Here is a 23569-nt window from a genome sequence, read left to right on the forward strand (position 1 = left end):
GGGTGAGTGAAAGAGTGGGAGGGGGGAGAGACAGATTGCGATAGGTGAGGGATGATGTAAATACAGGAGGGTAGGCCAAAGTGGATCTGAATAAAAAAATAATAATAAATAAATACATAATAATACCAGTTACATAAAACCTCTAATAACACTAATAGTAAGTACACTAATGAAAATAAAGGAATAAAATTATTATTTTACTTTCAGATGTTGTTTCTATGTCTGCTGGATTCTACCTCCTGACTATGCTCATTAGCTGTGGGAGGGTACACCTACACAAGTATTTATCTCTGCTGCAATCTGTAACCCTGAGCATTCCTATCTATTCTACAAAAAAAAAAAAAAGATCCAGGAGGCTCCAGGGGTACGCAAGTACCACTGGGACAGATTTATCAAGTGTCAGACAAAATATTGGTAGGTTTTTAGAAATCCATGCAGAACTGTCTCAGGCATCTTAAAAAATCATTAGATAGTGGAGATTCCTTCTAACAGTGTTGTAAAATAGGAGGAGCTAGGAAGGTCTCTCAGACAGTGCAGTGTGTGAGGGGAATTGCTGTTGCTGAGGTAACCAACACTCCTGCTGTATTGATAGCAGCAGGCTCTGAGGAGGAATTCAGCAGGGGGGAGGAGCACATCACAAATCATATCTAGCCTGCACTCTGCAATCATGTCTAGCCTGCAGTTCTACAACTGTAGAACTGCTATCAAGCACTTCTTAATCTGCGCCAGTTTAGGGATGGATTTGCCCTTTTCTTAACTGTAGTGCAACTGTAGAAATTCATGCTCAACTGCCACTATTACCTAGGATTTAAGAAGGTTCTTATTATTATGCAGAACTGTTCTCCCTGCTGGTTAGAACAGATTAAGAAGAAATGCGTTGATAAATCTCCCCCACTGTGAGCTGCCCAGTGCTCTGCTACAAGAGTCATGTAGGTCTCCCCTGGAACCCCCTCTTTCCTCCTCCCAGCATGACTAGCACTGCACCTGGTACATTGCCTTATCATCATGTCACAGAGAGGAGAGGCTACATACATAAAGAAAAATATGCCTTATTCCAGATCTTAAAAGGGACACTGAAGCAACAAAAAAATTATGATATAATGATTTGTATGTGTAGTACAGCTAAGAAAATTGCTTTAAATTGTTGGAGGTTTAAAGTGGATCAGAGAGAGAAGTCGAATATTGTTTCCAGTACAGGAAGAGTTAAAGAGACACTGAAGCGAAAAAAAAATATGATATTATGATCTGTATGTGTAGTACAGCTAAGAAATAAAACATTAAGATCAGATACATCAATCTAATTGTTTCCAGTACAGGAAGAGTTGAGAAACTCCAGCTGTTATCTCTATACAAAAAAGCCATTAATCTCTACGACTTTCAAAGTCATGGAGAGGGCGGTTATCTGACTTTTATTATCTCAACTGTAAGTAAACAAATGTCTTTTTCTCTGCCAGAGGAGAGGTTATTAGTTCACAGACTGCTCTGAAAGAATCATTTTGAATGCTGAGTGTTGTGTAATCTGCACATATTATAGAATGATTCAATGTTAGAAAAAACACTATATACCTGAAAATAAAAATATGAGAATATTTTCTTTGCTGCTAATCTTCTAGTAATTATTCATAGTACACAACCAATTCATTATATCATATATTTTTTTCCGCTTCAGTGTCTCTTTAAGAAACCAGTTATCTATGCAAAAGAGCCACTGAGCTCCATGACTTTCAAAGTCGCAGAGAGCTCTGTCTTCTGAAGCTCATTATCAACTGTCAGTCACTGTATTTTCTTTTTCTCTGCAGAGGACAGGTCAATAGTTCACTAGCCTGCTCTGTAGAATCATTTAGAATGCCGAGTAGCGTGTAAACTGCAAATATTTAAGAATGATGCAATGTTATAAAAAACACTATAACACTGAAAATAAAAATATGAGCATATTTTCTTTGCTACTAATGTTCTAGTAATTATCCGTACTACACAACCAATTCATTACATCATAATTTTTTTTTCCGCTTCAGTGTCTCTGTAAAGAGACTTAGAGCTTAAAAAAATAAAAAGATTTATACATACCCGGGGCTTCCTCCAGCCCTATCCGCCTGGATAGCTCCCACGCCCCCGTCACTTCCGTCAGTCGAGCCAGTCTGACATAAGAGAAGTTTGCTGTTTGCATATCTCGCCAGCAGCCACTGGAGAGATACGTAGAGGGCGCACTTCTCCAGCGTACACTGGCTTCGACTGGCTGAAGTGACGGGACCCAGTTCCCGAAGTAGCAGACAGTGGAGGACGGCGGCGTGGGAGCAATCCGAGCGGATGGGGCTGGAGGAAGCCCTAGGTACACTTTAAAAATGAACTTAAATACACCCATAATTATTAATACCAAAAGGGGAGCAATGGAAGTAAATGTTAGAAGTATTTCCGCTTAACAGGGAAATAAAAGGATGCACATTATCACCTTGTCAGTAGTAACAGGCACACTAAATTGTTCATCTTTCTCTTCCCCATCACTCCCTGAAGTCTGTGCAATTTCAGGACTGCTCCTCACCTGCAATAACAATCAATGTGTTAGTTTCTGTTAAAATTGTGTAGGTTTAAAGCGGATCAGAGATGAAAAACTAACTATAACAAGTAACTTGTCTATATAGCTCATCTAAAGTTTAGATAGTTTACACAGCAAATCTAGCTGCAAACAGCTTCAACAGTTTATGATTATTTATTCCTGTGGTACAAAGAGAGCGGCCATGTTTTGTTTGTCACATTATACACATGCAAGCGGCACTGCATCTCCAGCCCACAGCCTGTGAAAACTTCACTCCCCTCTCCTCCCATCTGCCTCTGAAATCTCTGGCTAATAACCTCTTCCTCCTCCTGCCCAGACTGAGCTCCCATAAGCCCTTGCTATATGGGTCTGAGTGCCAGAGCACTGGAGAAGCTGTGGGCGAGGCTTGTTTAGTTTATAGGGAATTAGAGTATTAAAACAAAACAAACAAAAAAAAGTATTTGGCTTGAGGAATGCCCTATAAACTATATGAAAGGAACACAATTATGCAATGAGTAAAAGTTTATCTCGGATCCACTTTAACAACATAGTTACCTTAAACTGCAGGATAGTAAAAACAACCACAAGATGTCACTGTGTGTGAAAAATGATGGTAATCTTTATGGGATTGTTATTTCCTGTATTTACTTTGTTCTAAGTAAGCTGCATTTCCTGAGGGTGGTGTAGGATTTCATCTCTGCATGTTTTTCTTCAGTAAAGAGTTCTAACTAGTTATACTGGGTGCCTATCTGCGTGTACAGAACATTCTTCTCCAACATAAAAGACCAAAGATCTCAATAAAATCTTGGTATCCTAACACTACAGGAAAAATATAGTTCGTCATATACAGCTCCATTTTCAAACTGTACACACTTGCATAAAACGACCGTGCAATTTGCAGTAATACAGATTTGTATTTGCATCTCACTGACAGACCCCATTGTGGGTAAAGTCACTTACTGAGGAGCTCTGGTTTTGTTCTTCTGGCTGGGCCAAGTTCTCGTACTCCGGGTTTTCATGGAGATTGGTGGGCTCGCTGCTGCTATTACTTAGGCTTGAGTGGTCTCCAGTTCCATTGACCATCGGCGTATCTAGATGGGGACGCCACTGAATAGTAAACTGATCATCGACCTGATTGTCCGCGGCTTTCATCTCTTGCAGCTTCGCCTAAAGGAAAAATAAAGAAAATTCTATTACACAATAGTGACAAGTCTCAAAAAACCACCACAAATACTTCATGTGCCGCCTTTGTGCCCCTGTGCCTCGTCCTGCTGCTAGTTGCACCAATGTTGCTACTGCTCCCCTCCCACCAGGGTACCCGAGTTTATTTGCTGCCAACAATATCCCTCACAGCTCCAAGAAGCTCTCTGTGGTCTCTTACTTATGTCTTCAGGGCAGAAGCGACGTCATTGTGTCAGTTGCACCGTAACTATCACCCTCTCTCCGTACTGCTGCCGTTAGCCTCAGCGTCACCACTGACCACCCCAACACCCCCAGGGTCCAGAGTTTATGCACCGCTGACAATCTCCCTCAGCTCCGAGAAGCTCTCCTTGGCGTCTTACTCCTTCAGGGCAGAAGCGACATTGCGTCAGGTGCACCGTAACTATCACCCTCCCTCCGTTGTGCTGCCATTAGCCTCAGTGTCGCCACTGACCGCCCCAACACACCCCCTCCTCCCCCCACCAGGGTCCAGAGAAGCTCTCATTGGCCTCTTACTCCTTCAGGGCAGAAGTGAGGTCATTGCGTCAGGTGCACCGTACATACGTATCACATCACCAGGGGCCAGAGGGGGCTGTGCAAGGTAGGAGCGTACCAAGGTCCCTACCTCATCCTCACAGGGAGAAAAACCCTAGCCAGAACAGCAGCTGCTCTAGTTGCCTCCTTGCAGGTGAGTGAACTGTGCTGCAGCACCATGTCAGTTACTTCTCTGCCGATGTCTTCCCCACTGCAGCTGCAACTCATTTTCACGTTTCACTTGCCAATTTCTTTTTTATTTTTATTTTTAACACTTGGAGAGCAGCTGTCAGCCATACCATCTCCGAAAAATACCCCACATATATAAGTAGATAAATACCTGCTCTACTTACATAACATATGTATTGCACTGTCCATGCTTTGATTTTAGTGATTTTTCGACAGTAAAGAGAAAATCCTTAGTATTTCCCATATGAACTCTGGCTATTTTGAAGCCAATACGGATGTCATTTCCTCCCTTACTCTCCTCTGCCTGATTGTGTATGCATTGCCCTCCCCCACTATAGAAAGTGCATAGTCTCAGCATGAGAAATATTGGCCAATCAGAGGAACAGAGGTGTGTTTGGGGGGGGGGGTTGGAGAAAAAGAGGCTTCAGCCAATCAGGCTGCATTAGTTAAATCTGAGGGGAAAGTATGATTTTCGATTTTATGCCCGACAGCTACACTTTACACTTTGAGGTTTTAAGGGACATTATGGTCGCATATCGTGCCCCTAACGCAACGCCTGGTGGTGTTGGATGGAGACGCCAGAGTGAGCCGCGTTGTGCGGCTCACTCTGGCATCCGTGATGCGTACTTTGTGACGCATGCGACATCACGTGGTCCCGCCAGCCAATCGCCGCACAGAGCAGCCGCTCCAGGAAGTAAACACTGCACGTCACTGAGTGCAGTGAATATTAATTAGCCATGTGGCTGGCTGCGGAGGAGGGGAGACCTCCTCCTCCAACATTACTGTGCATGTGCAAACAGTCGAACGCGGCTTAGCCACGTATAACACACAGCATGCAGCACTTTTACTTGACGTGCTGTGTTACAATGTAACTCAACGTGGGCACTGTGAACAGCCCTTTGATTTTTCATTGCTGTGCGGTGGGCTGCGTTACAGGCTGCAATAACGTGCGCCTGTAATGTCTTACTGTGAAAGCAGCCTAAATCATTTACTCACAACAAGCCTTTGATTATTTTTAGTTTCTTAGCTATACTTCTGCTTTGAATTCAGTTTTTGGGTGAAGGGGAACTATTAAATATAGAGTTTGAAGTAAGTCCTGGATGTAAATCAGTTGGTGTGAAGACACTTACTAGGCGCACCTCCTCCTGACATTCCGCTAGTTGTTGCGCTAGCGGCGAGAGCCGCTCCTTGCCCTGCACCAGGCTCTCCTCCAGCTGCACCGTTTCCTCCTGCAATCTGTTCAGTTCTTCTTTGGCCTTGATGACTTCCTCCTCATAGTTTGAGATCTGCCCCTCCTGACTCGACACCTCGGCTTGTAGAGCAGTGATCTGCAGCAAGATGGCAAAATATTAAACATAAGGAAAGAAACATAAAACTCAACAACAAAGCAGAACTATCACAGCATAACTCATGTGTCTGAGAATAAAAAGGAGGTGGATTTATCAAAGACAAATGCAAAGAAAACTGGAGGAACTGCCCAGAGCGTCCAGTCACTTTTTTAAAGCGTAAGTATACACAGACTGCTTCATTTCCTTTGACGGCAGGCAAAAAGGCAGACATAAAAAGCAAACCTAGGGAAAAACACCACATATACTTACCTACTGAAAAGTGAGGTTTACCTACAGGCTGTTGCCTTTTGGATCCCATCCTCTGTGGCTACCGGTGTTTCTCGAAAGTTACCGGGCCAAGGTGCTGTGACGGCTCTGCTCATATACTGATGTGGCCACTCTCTTCAGCCTCTTTGCAGAGTCGAGTCATCTCGGCACCTGCATGGCAACACGTTGTGCCGGACTTTGGCGCAGCCATAGACCGTAATGCTAATTTCTTCTATATCGGTGGGGGAGGAAATCACTGTAGTTCGGGCTCCAGAAAATACCGGACCCCGAATTACGTCCATAGGAAGGACAAATTAGGGTATCAGTAGAGGAACAGATTTGATATATTCCTCTACTTTGTCATGCAGAGGAAGAGCTGTCTCTCAGCTTTTTCCAGCACCCAGCTGAACACAGCCGAACCAATACATACGCCTCTCTGCCACCCACATATAACGGTACTGGCACCTCAACAATTTGTGCACAAACTAAGAGCAAAAGTGCCCCAGATAAGTAAAATAGACCTTGTTCCCCCGTCTCTGGTTTACTTCTAAGATCCTATATTATGTGCTACGTTTCTGAAATCAAGCCTGTGTTGTTGTGCTCCCGTTGCAGCAGTGCGCATGCGCGAGAATAATCAGCACATGCCCAATAGCACAAAGCTGCACATGTGCGGAGGCTTTGTGTAGGGACAGACTGTACTCATGCATGCTCTGTAGATGCACGCACGTACATGGACAAGAGAGCAGCAACCCCCCCACACACACTTTAAAGAAATGGAGAATTGGAGCAAACCAACCATACCTGCCGAATCTCCTCCTCACATTGCAGCCTCAGCTCTTGTAACTCTTTCTCCAGTTTTGCTTTCTGCTCATCTAGTCCGGCCAGAACCTCTTCCACCTCCTGCTTCTGGGCTTGGAGCTTTTTCAGGTTAGCGTTCTCCTTCTCCACTTCATCCTGCAGATCCTGGAAAAGAGACCAACCGAAGGTCAATAGGACCCTCTCACCAGTTCCCAAAAATCCATATAGTTGTGTATACCTATTAAAATAGAGGGGATGGGAGAAAGTGGAGCATCCATTAACAATGATCTCTCTGGTTTGGCTTCAGCAGCCCTGCACTGGCAGAACAAGGGCCTTCAGTAACAGTAACAAAGTATCACGGATATGAACCATTTCAGGCCGCTGGTATTTTTCACCTTATGGACTAGAGAAAATTTCTCACTTCAGCGCTCCTCCTATTCATTCACCACTAACTTTATCACTACTTATCACAAAAATGATCTATACCTTGTTTTTTCTTCCACCAATTAGGCTTTCTTTGGGTGGTACATTTTATTAAAGGACTTCCGAGGCCAAATGTTCCCCCCAAAAATAAAAAAGTTAGATACCTGCATAACTTTGGTGGACACGGAGGACGCCGTCCGCGCCCTCCGTGCCGTTCCGCCTCTCAATATCCCCCCCCCCGAATGGCTCCCAACCCCACGGCCAGGCTGTTTCCTGTAGCGTGGATCGGGGGGTTTGCCCTAGAGCTGCGCAGTCACAGTAGCGGCCATGCGGAGTGCGCAGCCGCGGCCAGCGCCGGCGGCCATCTTCATACATGCAGCAGAGCCCAACCCTGACCGTGGGGTCGGGAGCCATTCGGGGGGATATTAAGAGGCGGGCACCCAGCGGAATGGCACGGAGGGCGCGGACGGCGTCCTCCGTGTCCACCAAAGTTATACAGGTATTAAACTTTTTTTTATTTTTTTGGGGAACATTTGGCCTCGGAAGTCCTTTAAGAATTATTCTATTTTAAATGCATTTTAACGGGAATAACTAAGGGGGAAAAAAAAAAGTTCGAAAAAAAATTAATTTCTTCTCAGTTTTTGGCCATTATAGTTTTAAAATACCACATGCTACCATAATTAAAATCCACACATTTTATTTGCCCATTTGTCCCGGGTTATTACAACATTAAAATTATATCCCTAGTAAAATGTATGGTGACAATATTTTATTTGGAAATAAAGGTTCCTTTTTTCAGTTTCATATCCATCGCTAATTTTTAACCCATAAATATATAATATTACCTCAACATAAATATTTTTTTTTTATTCCCTAAAGTCAGTAATGTCATTTTACTATATGGCCACAAGATGTCCCCGCTGAGCAAAATCCTATGTAGGGTACAAGTACACTACATAGGAAACAATGTGTTGCTACATTGTTACTAGGGAAGTGACGCAGGCTTCAATGGAAGCCTGCAGGGAGAGTAATGAATGGGAACATTGTTCCCATTCATAAATCTAACGATCGCATGGCGGAAATAGTCGGCGGAAGGAAGCTTGGCGGCTCTATTTAAGAATAAACACGGTTTTATTCTCGGCGGACATGTGCAGATTGCCACAGGGGCCTTTTGTCCCCTGCAGTCAATCCGCCCTGTTGCCGGAAACCTCACGGTCCCGGGCATCTGCCTGTACAGCCCCCTAAACTGCAAGGATGTAACTAGCGCAACCCCGTGGCAGCAGCAGCTGCCGCTGTGGACCTGAAGCTCTCATTCGCGCGGCATAAATGGTTAAATGACAACCGAAGTGAGAAGAATATGGAGGCTGCCATATTTATTTTGTTTTAAACAATACCAGTTGCCTGGCAGCCCTGCTGATGTATTTGGCTGCAGTAGTATCTGACTCACGCCAGAAACGAGATGCAGCTAGTCTTGTCAGATCTGACAATAATGTCAGAAACACCTGATCTGCTGCATGCATGATCAGGGGCAATGGCTAAGAGTAACAGAGGTAGAGGATCATCAGGATAGCCAGGCAAACAGTGTTATTTAAACGGAAAATAAACATGTAAGCCTTCATATCCCTCATTTCAGTTGTCCTTAAAAAGGAAATAAATATGGCAGCCTCTCACTTCAGATTCCCTTTAAAGGACAACCTTAATGGAACCCTAGGCTTCAAGCCTGGTACACACACACAATTTTGATTGGGTAATTATTGGCTAATGTTACCACTTAGGTTTACCTACACAATCTGGTCATAGTATTCAAAGTCTGTTGGCCCTCCTACTACTTGGAGGTGGTACAATTAGTCAGTGGTTGGCCAATCAAAATTGTATGTGTGCATGCACCCTTAAGCCTGGAACACTCAATTTTGGTTGGCCAATGATGGGCCAATTTTCAACATAAGAATTTACCTATAAAATCTACTCATTGTATTCACTATATGTAGGCCTGTCATGGACAGTTGCATGGCCGCACACGGCATCCGTGAACCATCCGTGAAAAAATGCGAATCTGAATTGGCTGTCTGTGGCTATCTGCAGTCAATCTGGGCTCTCTCTTTCTCTCAGCAGAGAAATAGCAGTAACTTAGGTGGAGGATGTCTTTTGATTTGCTAATTAACAGGAACAATGCTTGTGTCCAAGAGGCTAGTGTTTACTTTTAATTGCCTCAGGACAAAGGGTCTGCACTCTGGCAGGACCTCAGATAGGCGTCGATTGCTCCACCATTTGGTGAGCCCAGCAAAGGCAGCTTCCCTCACAGTTGGGGGCCAGATGGTCTGGCTCCAGCAGGGGCAGATTGAAATGCATGTGTTATATGATTTTTTTTGCATATTTACGGAATACCGTAAATAGGATAGTTATGAGAGTGGTATCATTGGAGTCGTGCTGAATCTTTTGATACCAGTCTAGAGGGGCAAGGGGTCCTCTACAACCAAGTTATTAAACTTCTCAGGAACTGGACCCCCTACCCTAATCAAGCCTGAGGTCATAGGAATTATCTGAGGAATATTAATCTGTTATCAGCGCAAATGTGGCATTTATCGGTTTTGAATTACAGTGTTTTATAAGTTCAAACCTAAATCTCTCTCAGAGGGAATGAACTGTGATTGGTTTGTAATTCAGAGGGGGCAGGCGTTGCCACACCCCCAAAACCAGCTTCATCAAAAGCACACTGCTAGCAGGCGGACTTGAGTCCTCCAAATTTAATTGTTATGGGAGCATGCTGCTAGCCAGAGGACCATGTGGTTAGCGGCCATCTTGCCTGAACTTCGCTCTTGAACTGAAACAAAGGAACTTTACAAGTTTTCCCAGAAAGGACATATTTCCTCGAACTTTAAGTATCCGTTTTTCTTCCCTTTTATTTTTATACTGTGCTATTAAGGTTTCTATAATAGTTGATTTCAACGATTTTCTGTATTTATTAATTATTCATATTGCATATTTACTAAACAACGCTAAACCTTTATTTATCCAGCTACCCTGCTATTCAGCCGCACAAACTGAACCCTGGTTTCTGAAGAGTTGCTACTATTGTTGCTGCCTAGACAGAATAGAGTGTGTTTAACAGTTTTTATTTGCAGGTCTAGACTCAGCCAGTCAGTGGGCTCCTCTGTCCCATGGTGACAAAGGTGGTGGCAGTTATACCCTGGAATAGTGTGTAATTTGTCATTACCATAACTCACAGGCTCCCTTCTAGTCCGTCTGCTGCCAAAATTCCAGCGGTTTCTGTGCACCGATTGCGACCACAGCTTGCATGGTCTGTGTGCTGAAACCGATTGAAAGGCCTTTGGCGGTCCGGCCACTAGGGGCCCTGTGACAAGGCCCTCATACTACATCCAAATTGGATGTGTGTATGCAGTCTTCAAGAGGAACTGTAGTGAAAATAACAATGAATAAAATTGCTATTTTTTTACATACCGGTAATTTATTTATAGATTAGTCAGTGTTTCGCCATTGTAAAATCTTTCCTCTCCCTGATTTACATTCTGACATTTATTACAGGTGGCAACATCTTCAGTCCTGCTAGGTGATCTGTACGGAATGTTCATTACTGAGAGTTCTATGCACAGAGGGAGATGCTGCTTGTTTGGCAGTTGGAACAAGTTGTTATTTCCCACAATGCAATGAGGTTCACAAACAGCAAACTGTCAGGACCATGTGACATCACACTGTGGGAGGGGTTTCACCACAATATCAGCCATACAGAGCCCCCTGATGATCTAATTGAGAAAAGGTAAAGATTTCTCATGGGAAAGGGGGCATCAGCTACTGACTGGGATGAAGTCCAATCCTTGGTTACAGTTTTTGTTTGAAGTGTTAAAATCACAAGATCATAAGACCAGACCGCTTGACCTTCCGGGTGGTCAGGAATGGCAGCCTCCAGCTTCCTCTTATGACAGGTTCTCTTTGATGTGAAAGAATCTGAGCTCTCAGTCAAGCAATGCTGAATACATTTACACTGTATCAATAAGTTAATTAACTACATGGAACAGAGATGATTCAGCATTTCTACTCACTTTTTCATTAATAATGTATTTCCTTTCTATTATGCGTCTGTTGTGTACAAGCTAAATCTATAATTACTCGCAATCCCAAATCCTCAGAAGGTGCGGAAACTGCTGAAAATAATATCAGCATTATTTTATTGCATTACTTTCACAGAGAGAAAGGAAAGCCATTCTACTGGCCATTGTACTAGCTCACATTTTGGCAAATCAAAAAGACAATCTGTCAGTTCTGTCTTGTAAATAAGAGCATCCATGGATGTAACAACCGGTTATAGCAAGCCAGCCAATCCCTCTTCAACTGAAAAAATAGACTGGTTAGTCATCAATTCCATCTACACTGCACACTTTAAAGAGGAACTCCAATGAAAATAATGTAAAAAAAAAAAGTGCTTAATTTTTAAAATAATAATGTATAAATGATTTAGGCAGTGTTTGCCCATTGCAAAATATTTTAAATCCCATATTTTAAATCCCTGATTTATATTCTGACATTACATGGTGACATTTTTACTGCTGGCAGGTGATGTAGCTGCTGCTTCCTGTTTTGGCAGTTGGAAACAGCTATTTCCCACAGTGTTCACAGACAGGAAACTGCCAGAAGTACCTTGGTACTCAGAGTTTCTTGTGGAAGGAGTTTTACCACAATATCAGCCATACAGCGCCCCCTGATGGTCTGTTTGTGAAATGGAATTGATTTCTCATGTAAAAGGGGGTATCAGCTACTGACTGGGATAAAGTTCAATTCTTGGTCGGAGTTTCTCTTTAAACGGACCTAAACTCGGAACTTCCTCTCTGCTCTAAAAGATAAGCGAAAGCTTGCTAACCTTTTTAAGAAAAACATTTCTTTGTTACAACTTTATAGAACTCCTACAATAAATCTACAGTGTTGACTTCCTGGACGCACAAAAAAGAGTTAATGTTCAGTGTTTACATATTAGCAAAGAAAAAGGGCACAGCTGACAGCCCTGATTTACACTTGCTGATAAGGAGTAAATTTGACAGGCTCATCTCTCTAAACTCACAGTCAATTTCTAAGCAACTATAGGAGTTTTCCTGGTCTGCTGCGCAGGGATTTAGATCCGCTTTGAATAGAAACGTTAAAGTGGACCTGAACTCTCGCACAGGACAGAAGGAAAACATGGAGAACTGCAACCGGTATGTATTTACAGAGTTTAGCCTGTCTAATCCCCCCTCATCTGTGACTAATCACAAATTGTAATCTGATCTCTCTCCTGTGTCACATGACAGTCTATGGCAGATAAGCCCATTTGAAAGCACAGGCTGTAAACAATAGGTCTGCTTCCATGAACCGGGAAGTAGACACTGCAGATTTTAGGATTTGTATCAGGTATAACAAAGAAATGTTTTTTTTTAAAGGTTATTATGCTGTTGCTTATCTTTTAAAGCAGAAAGGAAGTTCTGAGTTCAGGTCCGCTTTAACCCAAGATAAAACTTCATCTCCATCCGTGGCCTGATAATCACTTTCCCACAAGAAATCTTTACCTTTTGTCGAATAGATCAGGGATGACCATATGGCTGATATTGTGGTAAAATCCCTCCCACAGTGTGATGTCAGGGCAATGGCTTTACATTTAAAATGTATGTTTTCTTTTCTACAGCTCAGTCACTTACATAAAATTGTAAAAGTAAACTGTAAAAAGCTGACAGATCTGAACTAGTCCATCTCTTCACGGGGAAATCTCAGAGTATTCTTTATTTTCAAAAGCACTTACAGTACAATTGTCAGTTGCTCAGTCGTTAATTGCCAAAAAAGTTTTTTTATAGGTCCTTTTGCATACAGTGCTTTTGTAAGGAAACAAAGAAATACTGAGGAGATGGAATAGTCGAAAACCTGGACTAGTTTTGCTCTTGGAGAAATCTACTATTAACAGCATATATGTATGTATACACGTGTATTTAGAATTTTACAATTTTTTGCAATAGTGGTCCTTTAATCCTTTAACAGCCTATTTATTTAGAGACTTGCAGGTGCTCCAGGCCAATTTTTTCAGCACATTTTTTTATTTCATTTTTTATTTGTTATATTTTCTTGCTACTAATGCTGTAATTTGTATTGTGTTTTGGCCACTTGTCACTAGGGGGCAGTGTGAGACCATAACAGAGGACTTCTGCTTTCAGTTTCTATATTCTCTGCTAGCCGAGAGACATCAAAGCACTCCAAGAATTTACAGCACAACTAGTTCTGCTGCTGAGGTCAAAAGCAGTAAACCGATCTCAAAACGAGATAATTCCTTTGAAGCCGATAATGGGTTAAAGAGGCTACAGCCAACGGACTTTACATTTTGAAGGCATTCTGCCAAGTTCCTCATAGTACAAGGAGGCCATTATTCAGACCAGGCAGAGCTCCAAGTGCCCAATGTAGCTGCTCTAAACTGAAGCCATCTGCTCTACAGATCTGTGCACACATAGCCGAGGCCAAATGACTATGGAGGACATCTGAATCAGCCCAACTAACACATATTACAACATATAGGAGGTCTTCCCAGGCATCAGGCAAGTGTCTCCATAAAGCTGTGCATCTCATTATTACTGCTGGCTTCCATATTTATACTGAGAAGCCCCATGAATATTCATGTCTTATGGGAGGAGGCGGGGAATGTTCTATGGCAAGCTCTGTTTAGGACAACAATGATTTATTACAAAGCCATGTATAAATCTAAGGCTAAGGAAGAAGAGGAGCGTGGCTCAGGAGTGGGCTATATGTGTAAACAAGGATGAAATAGCATTCAGCATCTATTGCCTGAATGTGGGCCACCGCCGGATGGAGGAGCAGCGATACATTAATGATGGCAGCTGCGAGATGTGACAGATATAGGTCATATGAAGGTTACGGAAACAGCAGAGCATCTAGGCTACATAATTATCTGTAAATAGAGGAATAATGCGCAGTCCATGTCTGCTGAGTAATTCAGACAATCAGAACATAGGAAATGCCATTCAGCATTCAAGTGGTCAGAGGAATGGAGGCTACACAAACATCACAGATAATCCATGGGAAGAGATCAGAGGTTTACATTATAAGGATGGCTCTGAAATGGTCATCCTCATACTTTAGGTAGGCTGTAAGTATCTACATAGGGCTGTCATTCATTAAGGGAACCTGAAGCGAGAAGTATAGGAAAGCTGCCATATTTATTTCCTTTTTAATAATACCAGTTGCCGGGCAGCCCTGCTGGTCTATTTGGCTGCAGTTGTAGCTGAATAAAGGCAGCCATACACTGGGCGATTGCCACCAGATCAACCAACAGATAGATCCCTAGATCTAATCTGATCACAGAGGAATGTATTGGCTCCCCATACACTGGAAACAGATTTTGACTCGATTTCAGCATGAAAATCGATTCACAATCCGTGGAGCTGCCCGCCGCTCCCAGCAATACATTACCTCTCCGCCAGCGCCAATCCCTGCTGTTCCTTCTGTCTGCGCTGGGCATCTTCTCTTGACCTCCTGTTACATCTTGTGACCAGCGGAAGTTCAAACAATAGAGGGCGCTATACTGTTTGAGCATCCCCGACAGGAAGTGAAGAAAAGATGGCCAGCCGGAGAAGGGACAGCGGGGATTCGCACCGGTCGAGAGGTAATGTATTGCTTTGTTGGTCGTCGGCCAATCGAACACCGCTATCGACGCACTCCCGACCTGCCGGCGATCGAGAGAAATTTTCCGCCGGGACAGAGCGACGGGATCGACTTTATATGTAAATCGGTCAAACGGTCAGCGCTTGAGTTATCGATTTAACAGCAGATTCGACCACAGTGATCGAATCTGCTGTATATCAGCGGGAATTCAACAGTGTATGGGCACCTTAACACCAGAAACAAGCATGCCGCTAATCTTATCAGATTTGACAAAAAAGTCAAACGTGATGTGCTGCATGCTTGGTCAGGGGCTATGGCTAAAAGTACAAGCGGCAGAGGATCAGCATTACAGCCAGGCAACTGGTATTGCTGAAAAGGAAATAAATATGGCAGACTCCATATCCCCTTTCACTTCAGGTTCCCTTTAAAGGACAGCTATTGAGAAAAATTGTAAAACGTTAAATACATACATACCTATACTTTTCTCCCAGAGGACAATGCTTTTACTTACAGTAGATAGTGAAAATTGGACAGATCCATCAGGTTTTGGACTAGTCCATTTTCTCATGGGGGATTGTCCGTTATTTCTTTATGTACAAAACCACATCCTGAACTGTGGTTTCTCAGTCCAACTCCCAGAATACTATACAACCGAGTGTGGATGCTGGCTGAAATCTTTGTATAGATCCTTTCCATGGATTGCTTTTGTAAATCATAAAGGTAATACTGAGAATCCCCCATGAGATGATAGACTAGTACAAAATCTGTCAGATATGTCAGCTTTTTACTGCTTACTGTAAGTGACAGCAACGTAGGAAAAAAGTAATAAATGGTGAATTTTAAGTCCTGCAGCTAACCTATCTTGGAGACTTCAGTGGTGGTATATTCTGCTCAGTGGTGTCTGACACGGTACACTCAAAAATCAGGTATAACTATCTGAAAATTCAGGCCTAGACTACCCAACTATCTGTTTCTACCTCATCACGAAAAATAAAGAGGCGATCAAACAGCACATATAAGCTGTATTGAGTTTCCTCACTTCGTAATTAATGACAGTTTCAGGGGACTATTTCGGATTGAATGCAGTACAGACATGCTGCTCAGCTAACTACCATGCGCCCTGTCCTGTTCTGCGGAGAGGTGAAGGGGTGCAGGAACAGGGCCGGTCAGCTGCTGCTGAAATCACAATAGTACAGTGATGGCTAACCTTGGCACTCCAGCTGTGACAAAACTACAAATCCCATCATGCCTCTGCCTCCCCGAATTTTGCTTAGAGCTTTGTATTGCAATGCCTCTTGGGACTTGTAGTTCCACCATAGCTAGAGTGCCAAGGTTAGCCATCACTGTAATAGTACTGCAAATAGCTGTCAGTCATTAGTGATCAAACGTGGCAGAGCACTATCGTATAATATCAGTATTAACGTTACACTGTCACCCAAAATGGTCATTAACTATCACAAAAAATTTGGGAGAAAAAAAAAATTGAGGGCATTCATGTTTGCTTATTTCCTGTTGAATGACCACAGCAGGTGACTGTAACAGGGAATTCTGATGGAGATTTCTTAAAGGGAACCTAAACTGAGAGGGATATGGGTGTTTCCTTTTAAACAATACCAGTTGCCTGGCAGTCCTGCTGATCTCTTTGGCTGCAGTAGTGGCTGAATCACAGACCTGAAACAAGCATGCAGCTAATCCAGTCCCACTTCAATCAGAGCACCTGATCTGCACGCTTGTTCAGGGGCTGTGGCTGAAAGTATTAGAGACACAGGATCAGCAGGAGAGTCAGGCAACTGGAATTATTTTAAAAAGGGAAAATCCATCTCCTTCTCAGTTTAGGTTCCCTGTAAAAGTAGATCCTGAGACATGCAACCAACCAACAAACCCCCCCCCCCCCCCCCCCACACACACACACACTTGTAGCAGTGCCCCTTTTCCACCACAACAAACTTGTATTTCCTCTTTCCACTCAGAATTACCGCTCCAGCTCCCGTGTTTCCTCTAATTCCTTTATTGCTGTTTGGTCTTCACCCCTCCTTACGGATGCCACTTTTTTCTGCGCCTCTGGTCCCCAACTCCCCCCACTATTCTCGCATATCTTTATTCCTCTCCTTCCAATCCTATTTCCCCCTTTTCTCAGTTTTCCTTCAGCTTGCCCCACCCTTTTCCAAGCTTCCCTACCCTCTTTTCTACAGTGCCTTTTCCTGTTAATCCCATTTCATTTCCTTTATAATATTATTTGAACAGTGGCCTTCTATTGTGACTTCCTTGGACCTCTGAGGAAGTAATGTTTAACCACGAAACAAGTAAGGTTTCCCTGAGATCTTTAACAGACCCATCCACACCCAAATGCTACAGTACAGTCTACAAAATTACAGTACTATTTATACTGAACTCCTACTGACAGTGCTAATTATATTTTAGATTTTAGTAGTGCCATATTCCACATGTTAGTGCCGCCATCCCCTCAAATTAAAATACTGCCATTTCAGACTCAAGCCTTAACTTGCCAAATATTAGATCACATGTTAATAGGGGGCTAGGCAGCATTTGGTTCATGTTTTGCTAACCTCAGCTGTTAGTGAAGGATGGAACATCTGATGGGAAACACTCTGAAGTGAAAATCATGAGACATTTATATTACCAGGATCTAAAAGTAAGAACATGGCCCCTGAAGTTTTAAACTTTCTGGGATCTAAACTTACATTTGGACCCCCAGGATCTCTGCTCTCTGCAGCTAAAAACCCTTATAGGAAGATTTGAACGTCTAGGCAGTCTGTACACCAAGCCATTCTGGCCCAGGAATTATATCTGAGCTGACAGTTTGGAAACGTCACCGCTTAATTCAAACTGAAATAGAATTTGTAACACTCTATCACAAAGATTTGCGTGCGATGCTGACCGATCTGAGCGAATCAGAAGGAAATGTCTGCCTGGCTGCCTAATGGCATCATGTCTCTGCTCTCTCTGCCTAGAAAACAAATCTCAAAGGGTGAGGGTTCGAGTTTTTCCTGTAAAGGTGGGTATACACCATGCAATCTTTGCTTCACATCCGATTGGAGCCAGTGATCTGATCGATAGTCAGATCTGACATCAATCGGATAGTGAAGAAAGCTAGCCAATACATCTATGCAGGGGTTTTTAACATTCCGATCAGATTTCCAATCATATTTCAGAATGGAATTAAAAGGAAATACACACAGGACGACAGCCAATATTTTGATCGATATTTTCAGCATGCCCAATCTGCTTCCAAATGAAAAAAAGTTTGATTTTGAGCTGGGATCAGTCACTGGCAGTCAGTAGGCTGTTTCACCCACCCCTTCCGATCATTTTCTCAATCAGAAATAGGACATGCAGTGAAGACTGCATAGTCTGTACCCAGCCAAGTCACAATTCATACTTACACTGCATTTTCCTGAACAGAAGCAAACATTCCATTACAGAGCATTAGATAAACAAGAAGAGAGGCTTGCAAACTATGGATCATAGATTTCCACCACCCCAAAATAAAAATCTGTGTACAATTCAACTTAAAGGTGGCCATACACTCATCGATTTACTGATTCGATTCCTTGCAGATTTGATTCATCTGCTAGGAATCGTTAACCTCAAAATGTCAGATCGATCAATTTATGATCCATTTTAATAAAAAAATCAATTAAAAAAAATCGATTGGAAAATCAGAGGCGGAGAAAGAGCAATGACAGATAGGTGGCCTATCGCTCTGCCTTGCATTGATCAGTGCAACTCTGCAATTCGATCGATTTTCAATAGATTCCCTGCTGGAGTGTATTGGAAATTGATGTGCAGTGTGTGGTAGGAATTCATTCCTTCTGAATCGATTCTTTTCGGAAAGTAATCGATCGTCTTAGAACATTGGGTGGAAATCTATAAATGTATGGCTAGCTTTAGCGCCCTCCACTAAGAGCAGAAATATTGGTTCCTGGCGGAGTCATCCTTTAAATGATACCCAGTGTATTAGTCAACTGAAGTCCCCCACAAATCTAAAGCATACATTCCTATGGTGATGGCAGTTAGCAGTGGCTTACCTGAACCTCGCTCGTCCTCGTCTTCACCGTCTCCTCCTTCTCGGTCAGCTCCTGTTCCACATTCGTCTTCTCCCTGGAAGACCAGCAAACCATACAGGAATATCTGAAGACATCAGTGACCGCTGGCATGCTAATCCAGCCACCCAAGCCGGAGTCCCACTTTAAGTACATGCTGAGAGAGGCAGCCGGTGTAACTAGAAGCACAGCCTGTGAGGAGACAGGCCTAGGGGAGCCCTAAAACCGACACCTCATGGTGGGAGAACGGCCAGGGCAGAATGGGAAAAGGCAGGAGGAGGAGAGCGAGAAATCAATGAAACAAGTCGCCGATGAGCTCACTGTTGCTAAGGAGGAATGGGCTAATGCACGCTGCTCAAGAATGAGGTAGGAGGAGCGGCCGACGGCAAGCTGTGCATTTAACTCTGCACAAGCCTGGCTGGCAGCACATGAGGCGGGAGGGGTTCAGAGACAGGAAGCAGCTAAGCTGATGGATTCACAGCACTATGCAATATTAAATCATCAAGCGAGTTGAGGGGTATCGATTGGGCAACTGAGTTATTAAAGGCTGTAGCTGCTGAACTCCCCCATTGTGAATGTACAGAATTCCCCCCACATCCGACCCAATTAATGCTGCCCCTTCAATTGTGCTGAAAAGGTTCCTGGCAAACAAGGACTTCTATATGAGATTGTTAATTCTGTGTAGGAAATGATGCGTGGCTATGGAACAGGCGACGCTGCTGCTCACGCGATAACATACACAGGTTTATTTATTAATAATTATACAGCATGTCATGTGGTGCTTTACCATAAATAGGGGAGCAAATTATAAACAAATCATACAAGCTATTAACACAGGAGGAGGGCGATTCTCGTAAAGGATCACTTCAAGAGGAACTCCAGTAAAAATGTAGTAATAAAAAAAGTGCTTAATTTTTACAATAATTATATATAAATGATAGTCAGTGTTTGCCCATTGTAAAATCTTTTCTCTCCCTGATTTACATTCTGACATTTATCACATGGCGACATCTTTACTGCTGGCAGGTGATGTCAGTGGAAGGAGATGCTGCTGGCTTTTTTGGCAGTTGTAAACAGTAAAAAAAGTTGTTATTTCCCACAATGCAATGAGGTTTACAGATAGGAACCTGTCAGGACAACGGTCCTGACATCACACTGTAGGAGGGGTTTCAAGACAATATCAGCCATACAGCGCCCCCTGATGATCCGTTTGAGAAAAGGATTAGATCTCTCATGGGAAAGGGGGCATCAGCCACTGATTGGGATGAAGTTCAAGTCTTGGTTACGGCTTCTCTTTAAAGTGTACCCAAGACAGGGGCGAGTGGAAAATTCATACATATCTGGGACTTCCTCCAGCCCCCTTTCAGACCTTTGGCTCCCGGGCCACCTAGATCCTCCGCTAGGGTCCTCTGAAATGTCTCCAGTTGGCGCATGCACAGTACGGCTGCACATTTTCCCCAACACACTTCCATCGCTGAGAGCAGTCTGCACATGTGACAGGCGCAGCACGGTCCCAGGGACAGGAGTGCAATCGGGAGTGAGCATCACTGAGCCACGCATGCGCAGTATGCCCCGACTGGAGAGATCAGAGGATCACAGTGAATGATCAAGGCGCCCCGGGAGCCAAAGGTCTGCAGGGGGCTGGAGGAAGTCCCAGGTGTGTACGAATTTTTCCCCTACCCACCTCAGATTTCTTTTAACGAGGAACTGTAGTGAAATTAAAAACAATTAAAATGGCTTTTTTTTTTTTTTTACAATTTTCATTTATAAATTATTTAGTCAGCGTTTGCCCATTGTAAAATCTTTCCTCCCCCTGGTTTACATTCTGACATTTATCAGAGGCGGCAACATGTTTAGTCCTGGCAGGTGATCTCTGTGGATTGTTTGGTGACTGAAAGTGCTAAAGCCAATAGATAATATACCTGGCTTCACACAATGCTCTGGGAAAAGGGGGGAGAGAGAATTCCGCATATCTAATTAGCCTGGGCTAAATATCAGTGGAAGGGCGGGGCTCTACAGCCAATACAAAGCAATATATAGCTACAGGAAGTGTTTGATGCTAAAAATCAGGAAAATTACCATACAAATGGATATCCTGAATAATTGACTGCATTCCACTATACTGTACGTCATTGCAGTTCCTCTTTAAAGTGTGAACAGCTCAGATTCATGCAAGCCTCAATATACAACCCTGAGTGGGTGAGCCAGCACCCCCGAACCAATAGAAATGAAGAGAAACCAGGGCTTAAAGCAGGAGTGTCACCATAAAAATCAAATTTCAACAGCAACTGGTCTGAGTGTATTAAGTGATAAAGATGCTAATCCTGCATTCAAAACTTTTTCTGCTGTTATGATTTAGAGGCGTTATCACATACTTAAGGAGCACTGGCCCTTTAGTAGTCCGTGCCAAACAGTTGCATGCTGGGAGTTCTTTTTATTTAAAATATATTCCTCCCCTTCCCTTTATTTCACTGCCAACTGCTTATCTGAAACACGATCCCCTGCTCACTTGTGTTTACAAGCAAGGCTGGAGGTAACTCAGCGATTGGAGGAGAAAAGAAAAAAAGTAAAGGGCAGAAATGACATCAGGATTTAGCCTAAACTGTGGGCAAAAGACATGGCCCCCACCAGGAACAGAATGCTCTTCATTTACTATAGAACATTCACTGAAATCAAAACTTGGATAGTACAATGCATATGTTATGTAAGTAGATCAAGTATTTATCTACATACATACATACACACACACACATATAAACACATACATATCCACACATACATATACAGTGTGTGTGTGTGTGTGTGTGTGTGTGTGTGTGTGTGTGTGTGTGTGTGTGTGTGTGTGTGTGTGTGTGTGTGTGTGTGTGTGTGTGTGTGTGTGTGTGTGTGTGTGTGTGTGTGTGTGTGTGTGTGTGTGTGTGTGTGTGTGTGTGTGTGTGTGTGTGTTCCCTGGCATAGTATGGCTAATCCTACTGCTTTAACTAACCAGACTATCCCATTTTATTAGCAGAGTCGGAAACGTTGATGCCAATAAATGGGATAGTCTCTATCCTCCTCCTCCTCCTAAAAATGACTTTTAAAGATACTCCACAGTTTTATTTTATATTTAAATCTACTTTTAAAGTTTTTACTGCATTATTGTTTTTGCTCAATGACACAGTCATTGAAGTATGCCAATCTATTAACTATTGACCCTTTTATCTCTTTCCTGCTCTCAGAAGCCATTTTCTGCTAGGAAAGTGTTTCAGAGTTAGTAATTTCTAATCAGTGAGGGTCACACTGTAGTCTGACCCAGTCCTGATTCAGACAGGAAGAGAAAGAAAAAAAGGAACACAGCATAGTTATTTGTGTGCTTGGCACTGTACATACACATGTCTATCACATGTCACATAGGGTATCCTAAGTTGAACACTGGTTTCTATTCATTTCTTATCACTTAAAACTCATTTCCATGTTCTAATATTACTGATAGCTTAGTGCACACAAGACCTCCTCTAGTGTGACTTGAGGGTTCTGCAGATAAAAATCCTGTCTTGGAATTTTGATCAGATGACCAGAAACAGAGGATTACAGACACTGTGGGCGGGACTGCTGACTGGATTGCATCATCCTGCACTTCAGATTGCAAGGGGCAAGGCAAAGACTGAATTTCTCTGAGAGGATTACAGCCTGGAACAACAGGGTGTATGCAAATGTAAAGGTGAGTACACACGCACTACCGCCGGCAACGACGAGTCCATCAGACCCTACCGCTGGGCGGGCGTTCCAGCGACAGTAGTGCGTGTGTACAGTCAGGCAGACTGATAAGGCTGTTTCTGAACGATCCGCTGAGCGGATCGTTCAGAAACAGCCGTATCAGTCCGCCGACAGCACGTACACTCGTGCTACTGTCGGCTGAACGTCCGCCCAGCGGGAGGGTCCGGCGGACCAGTCGTTGCCGGCGGTAGTGCGTGTGTACGCACCTTAAGACTGCAGTGCAGCTCTATATAAGAGACTGTTCAAATAACATCCCTTGCTCAGAATCTTAAGCATTTAAGTGTAACTCCAACCAAAGAAAAGGGACTGTACAACTCTTAGTATGGACAGGCTGAAATAGAATGCACTTATTATGAGAACAGGATTCACTATATCGTGACATTGTACTTTACTAACTTCTATTTTCTGCTGTGCGCAGTTATAACCCTGTTCATGTACGAGTGTGACCATACTGCAAATGCGTAAGTACAGTCTACACCTACACAGTATCACACAGCTACGCATGAGCAGCTTCATGCTACTGTGCAAAACGTGGACTGTGCTCACACCTGTGCAGTATCAGTATGTCTGCTTTCAGTTTCTATATTTTCTCATAGTAGAGAGAGTTCAAAGCATTCCAAGAATTTACAGCACAACGAGATCTGCCGACTGGAGGTCAAAACCGGTGCACTTATCTCAAACGAGATAACTATAGAAACTGCTAATGGGTTAAAGGACCACTGTCCCGAAAATCTTAAAATTTAAAATATATTTCAACATGCACAAGTACGTTTCTTCCACAGTAAAATGAGCCATAAATTACTTTTCTCTTATGTTGCTGTCACTAACAG

At 43.2% G+C, this 23569-nt stretch overlaps 1 protein-coding gene across 2 annotated transcripts in view; it reads right to left on the minus strand.

The window, feature by feature from the left end:
* Positions 1 to 23569, minus strand: part of EPS15 (epidermal growth factor receptor pathway substrate 15) — a 176766-nt gene that overhangs the window by 26219 nt on the left and 126978 nt on the right. For both annotated transcript variants that reach the window (XM_068239066.1, XM_068239065.1), the window contains 5 exons: positions 18969 to 19041; positions 6853 to 7014; positions 5587 to 5784; positions 3494 to 3700; positions 2450 to 2539 (listed from right to left, as the gene is read on the minus strand). In XM_068239066.1, coding sequence (XP_068095167.1) covers positions 2450 to 2539; positions 3494 to 3700; positions 5587 to 5784; positions 6853 to 7014; positions 18969 to 19041 — 730 coding nt within the window. The remainder of the gene's footprint in view (positions 1 to 2449; positions 2540 to 3493; positions 3701 to 5586; positions 5785 to 6852; positions 7015 to 18968; positions 19042 to 23569) is intronic.

The sequence above is a fragment of the Hyperolius riggenbachi genome, chromosome 6 (genome assembly GCF_040937935.1).
Source record: "Hyperolius riggenbachi isolate aHypRig1 chromosome 6, aHypRig1.pri, whole genome shotgun sequence".
NCBI lineage: Eukaryota > Metazoa > Chordata > Amphibia > Anura > Hyperoliidae > Hyperolius > Hyperolius riggenbachi.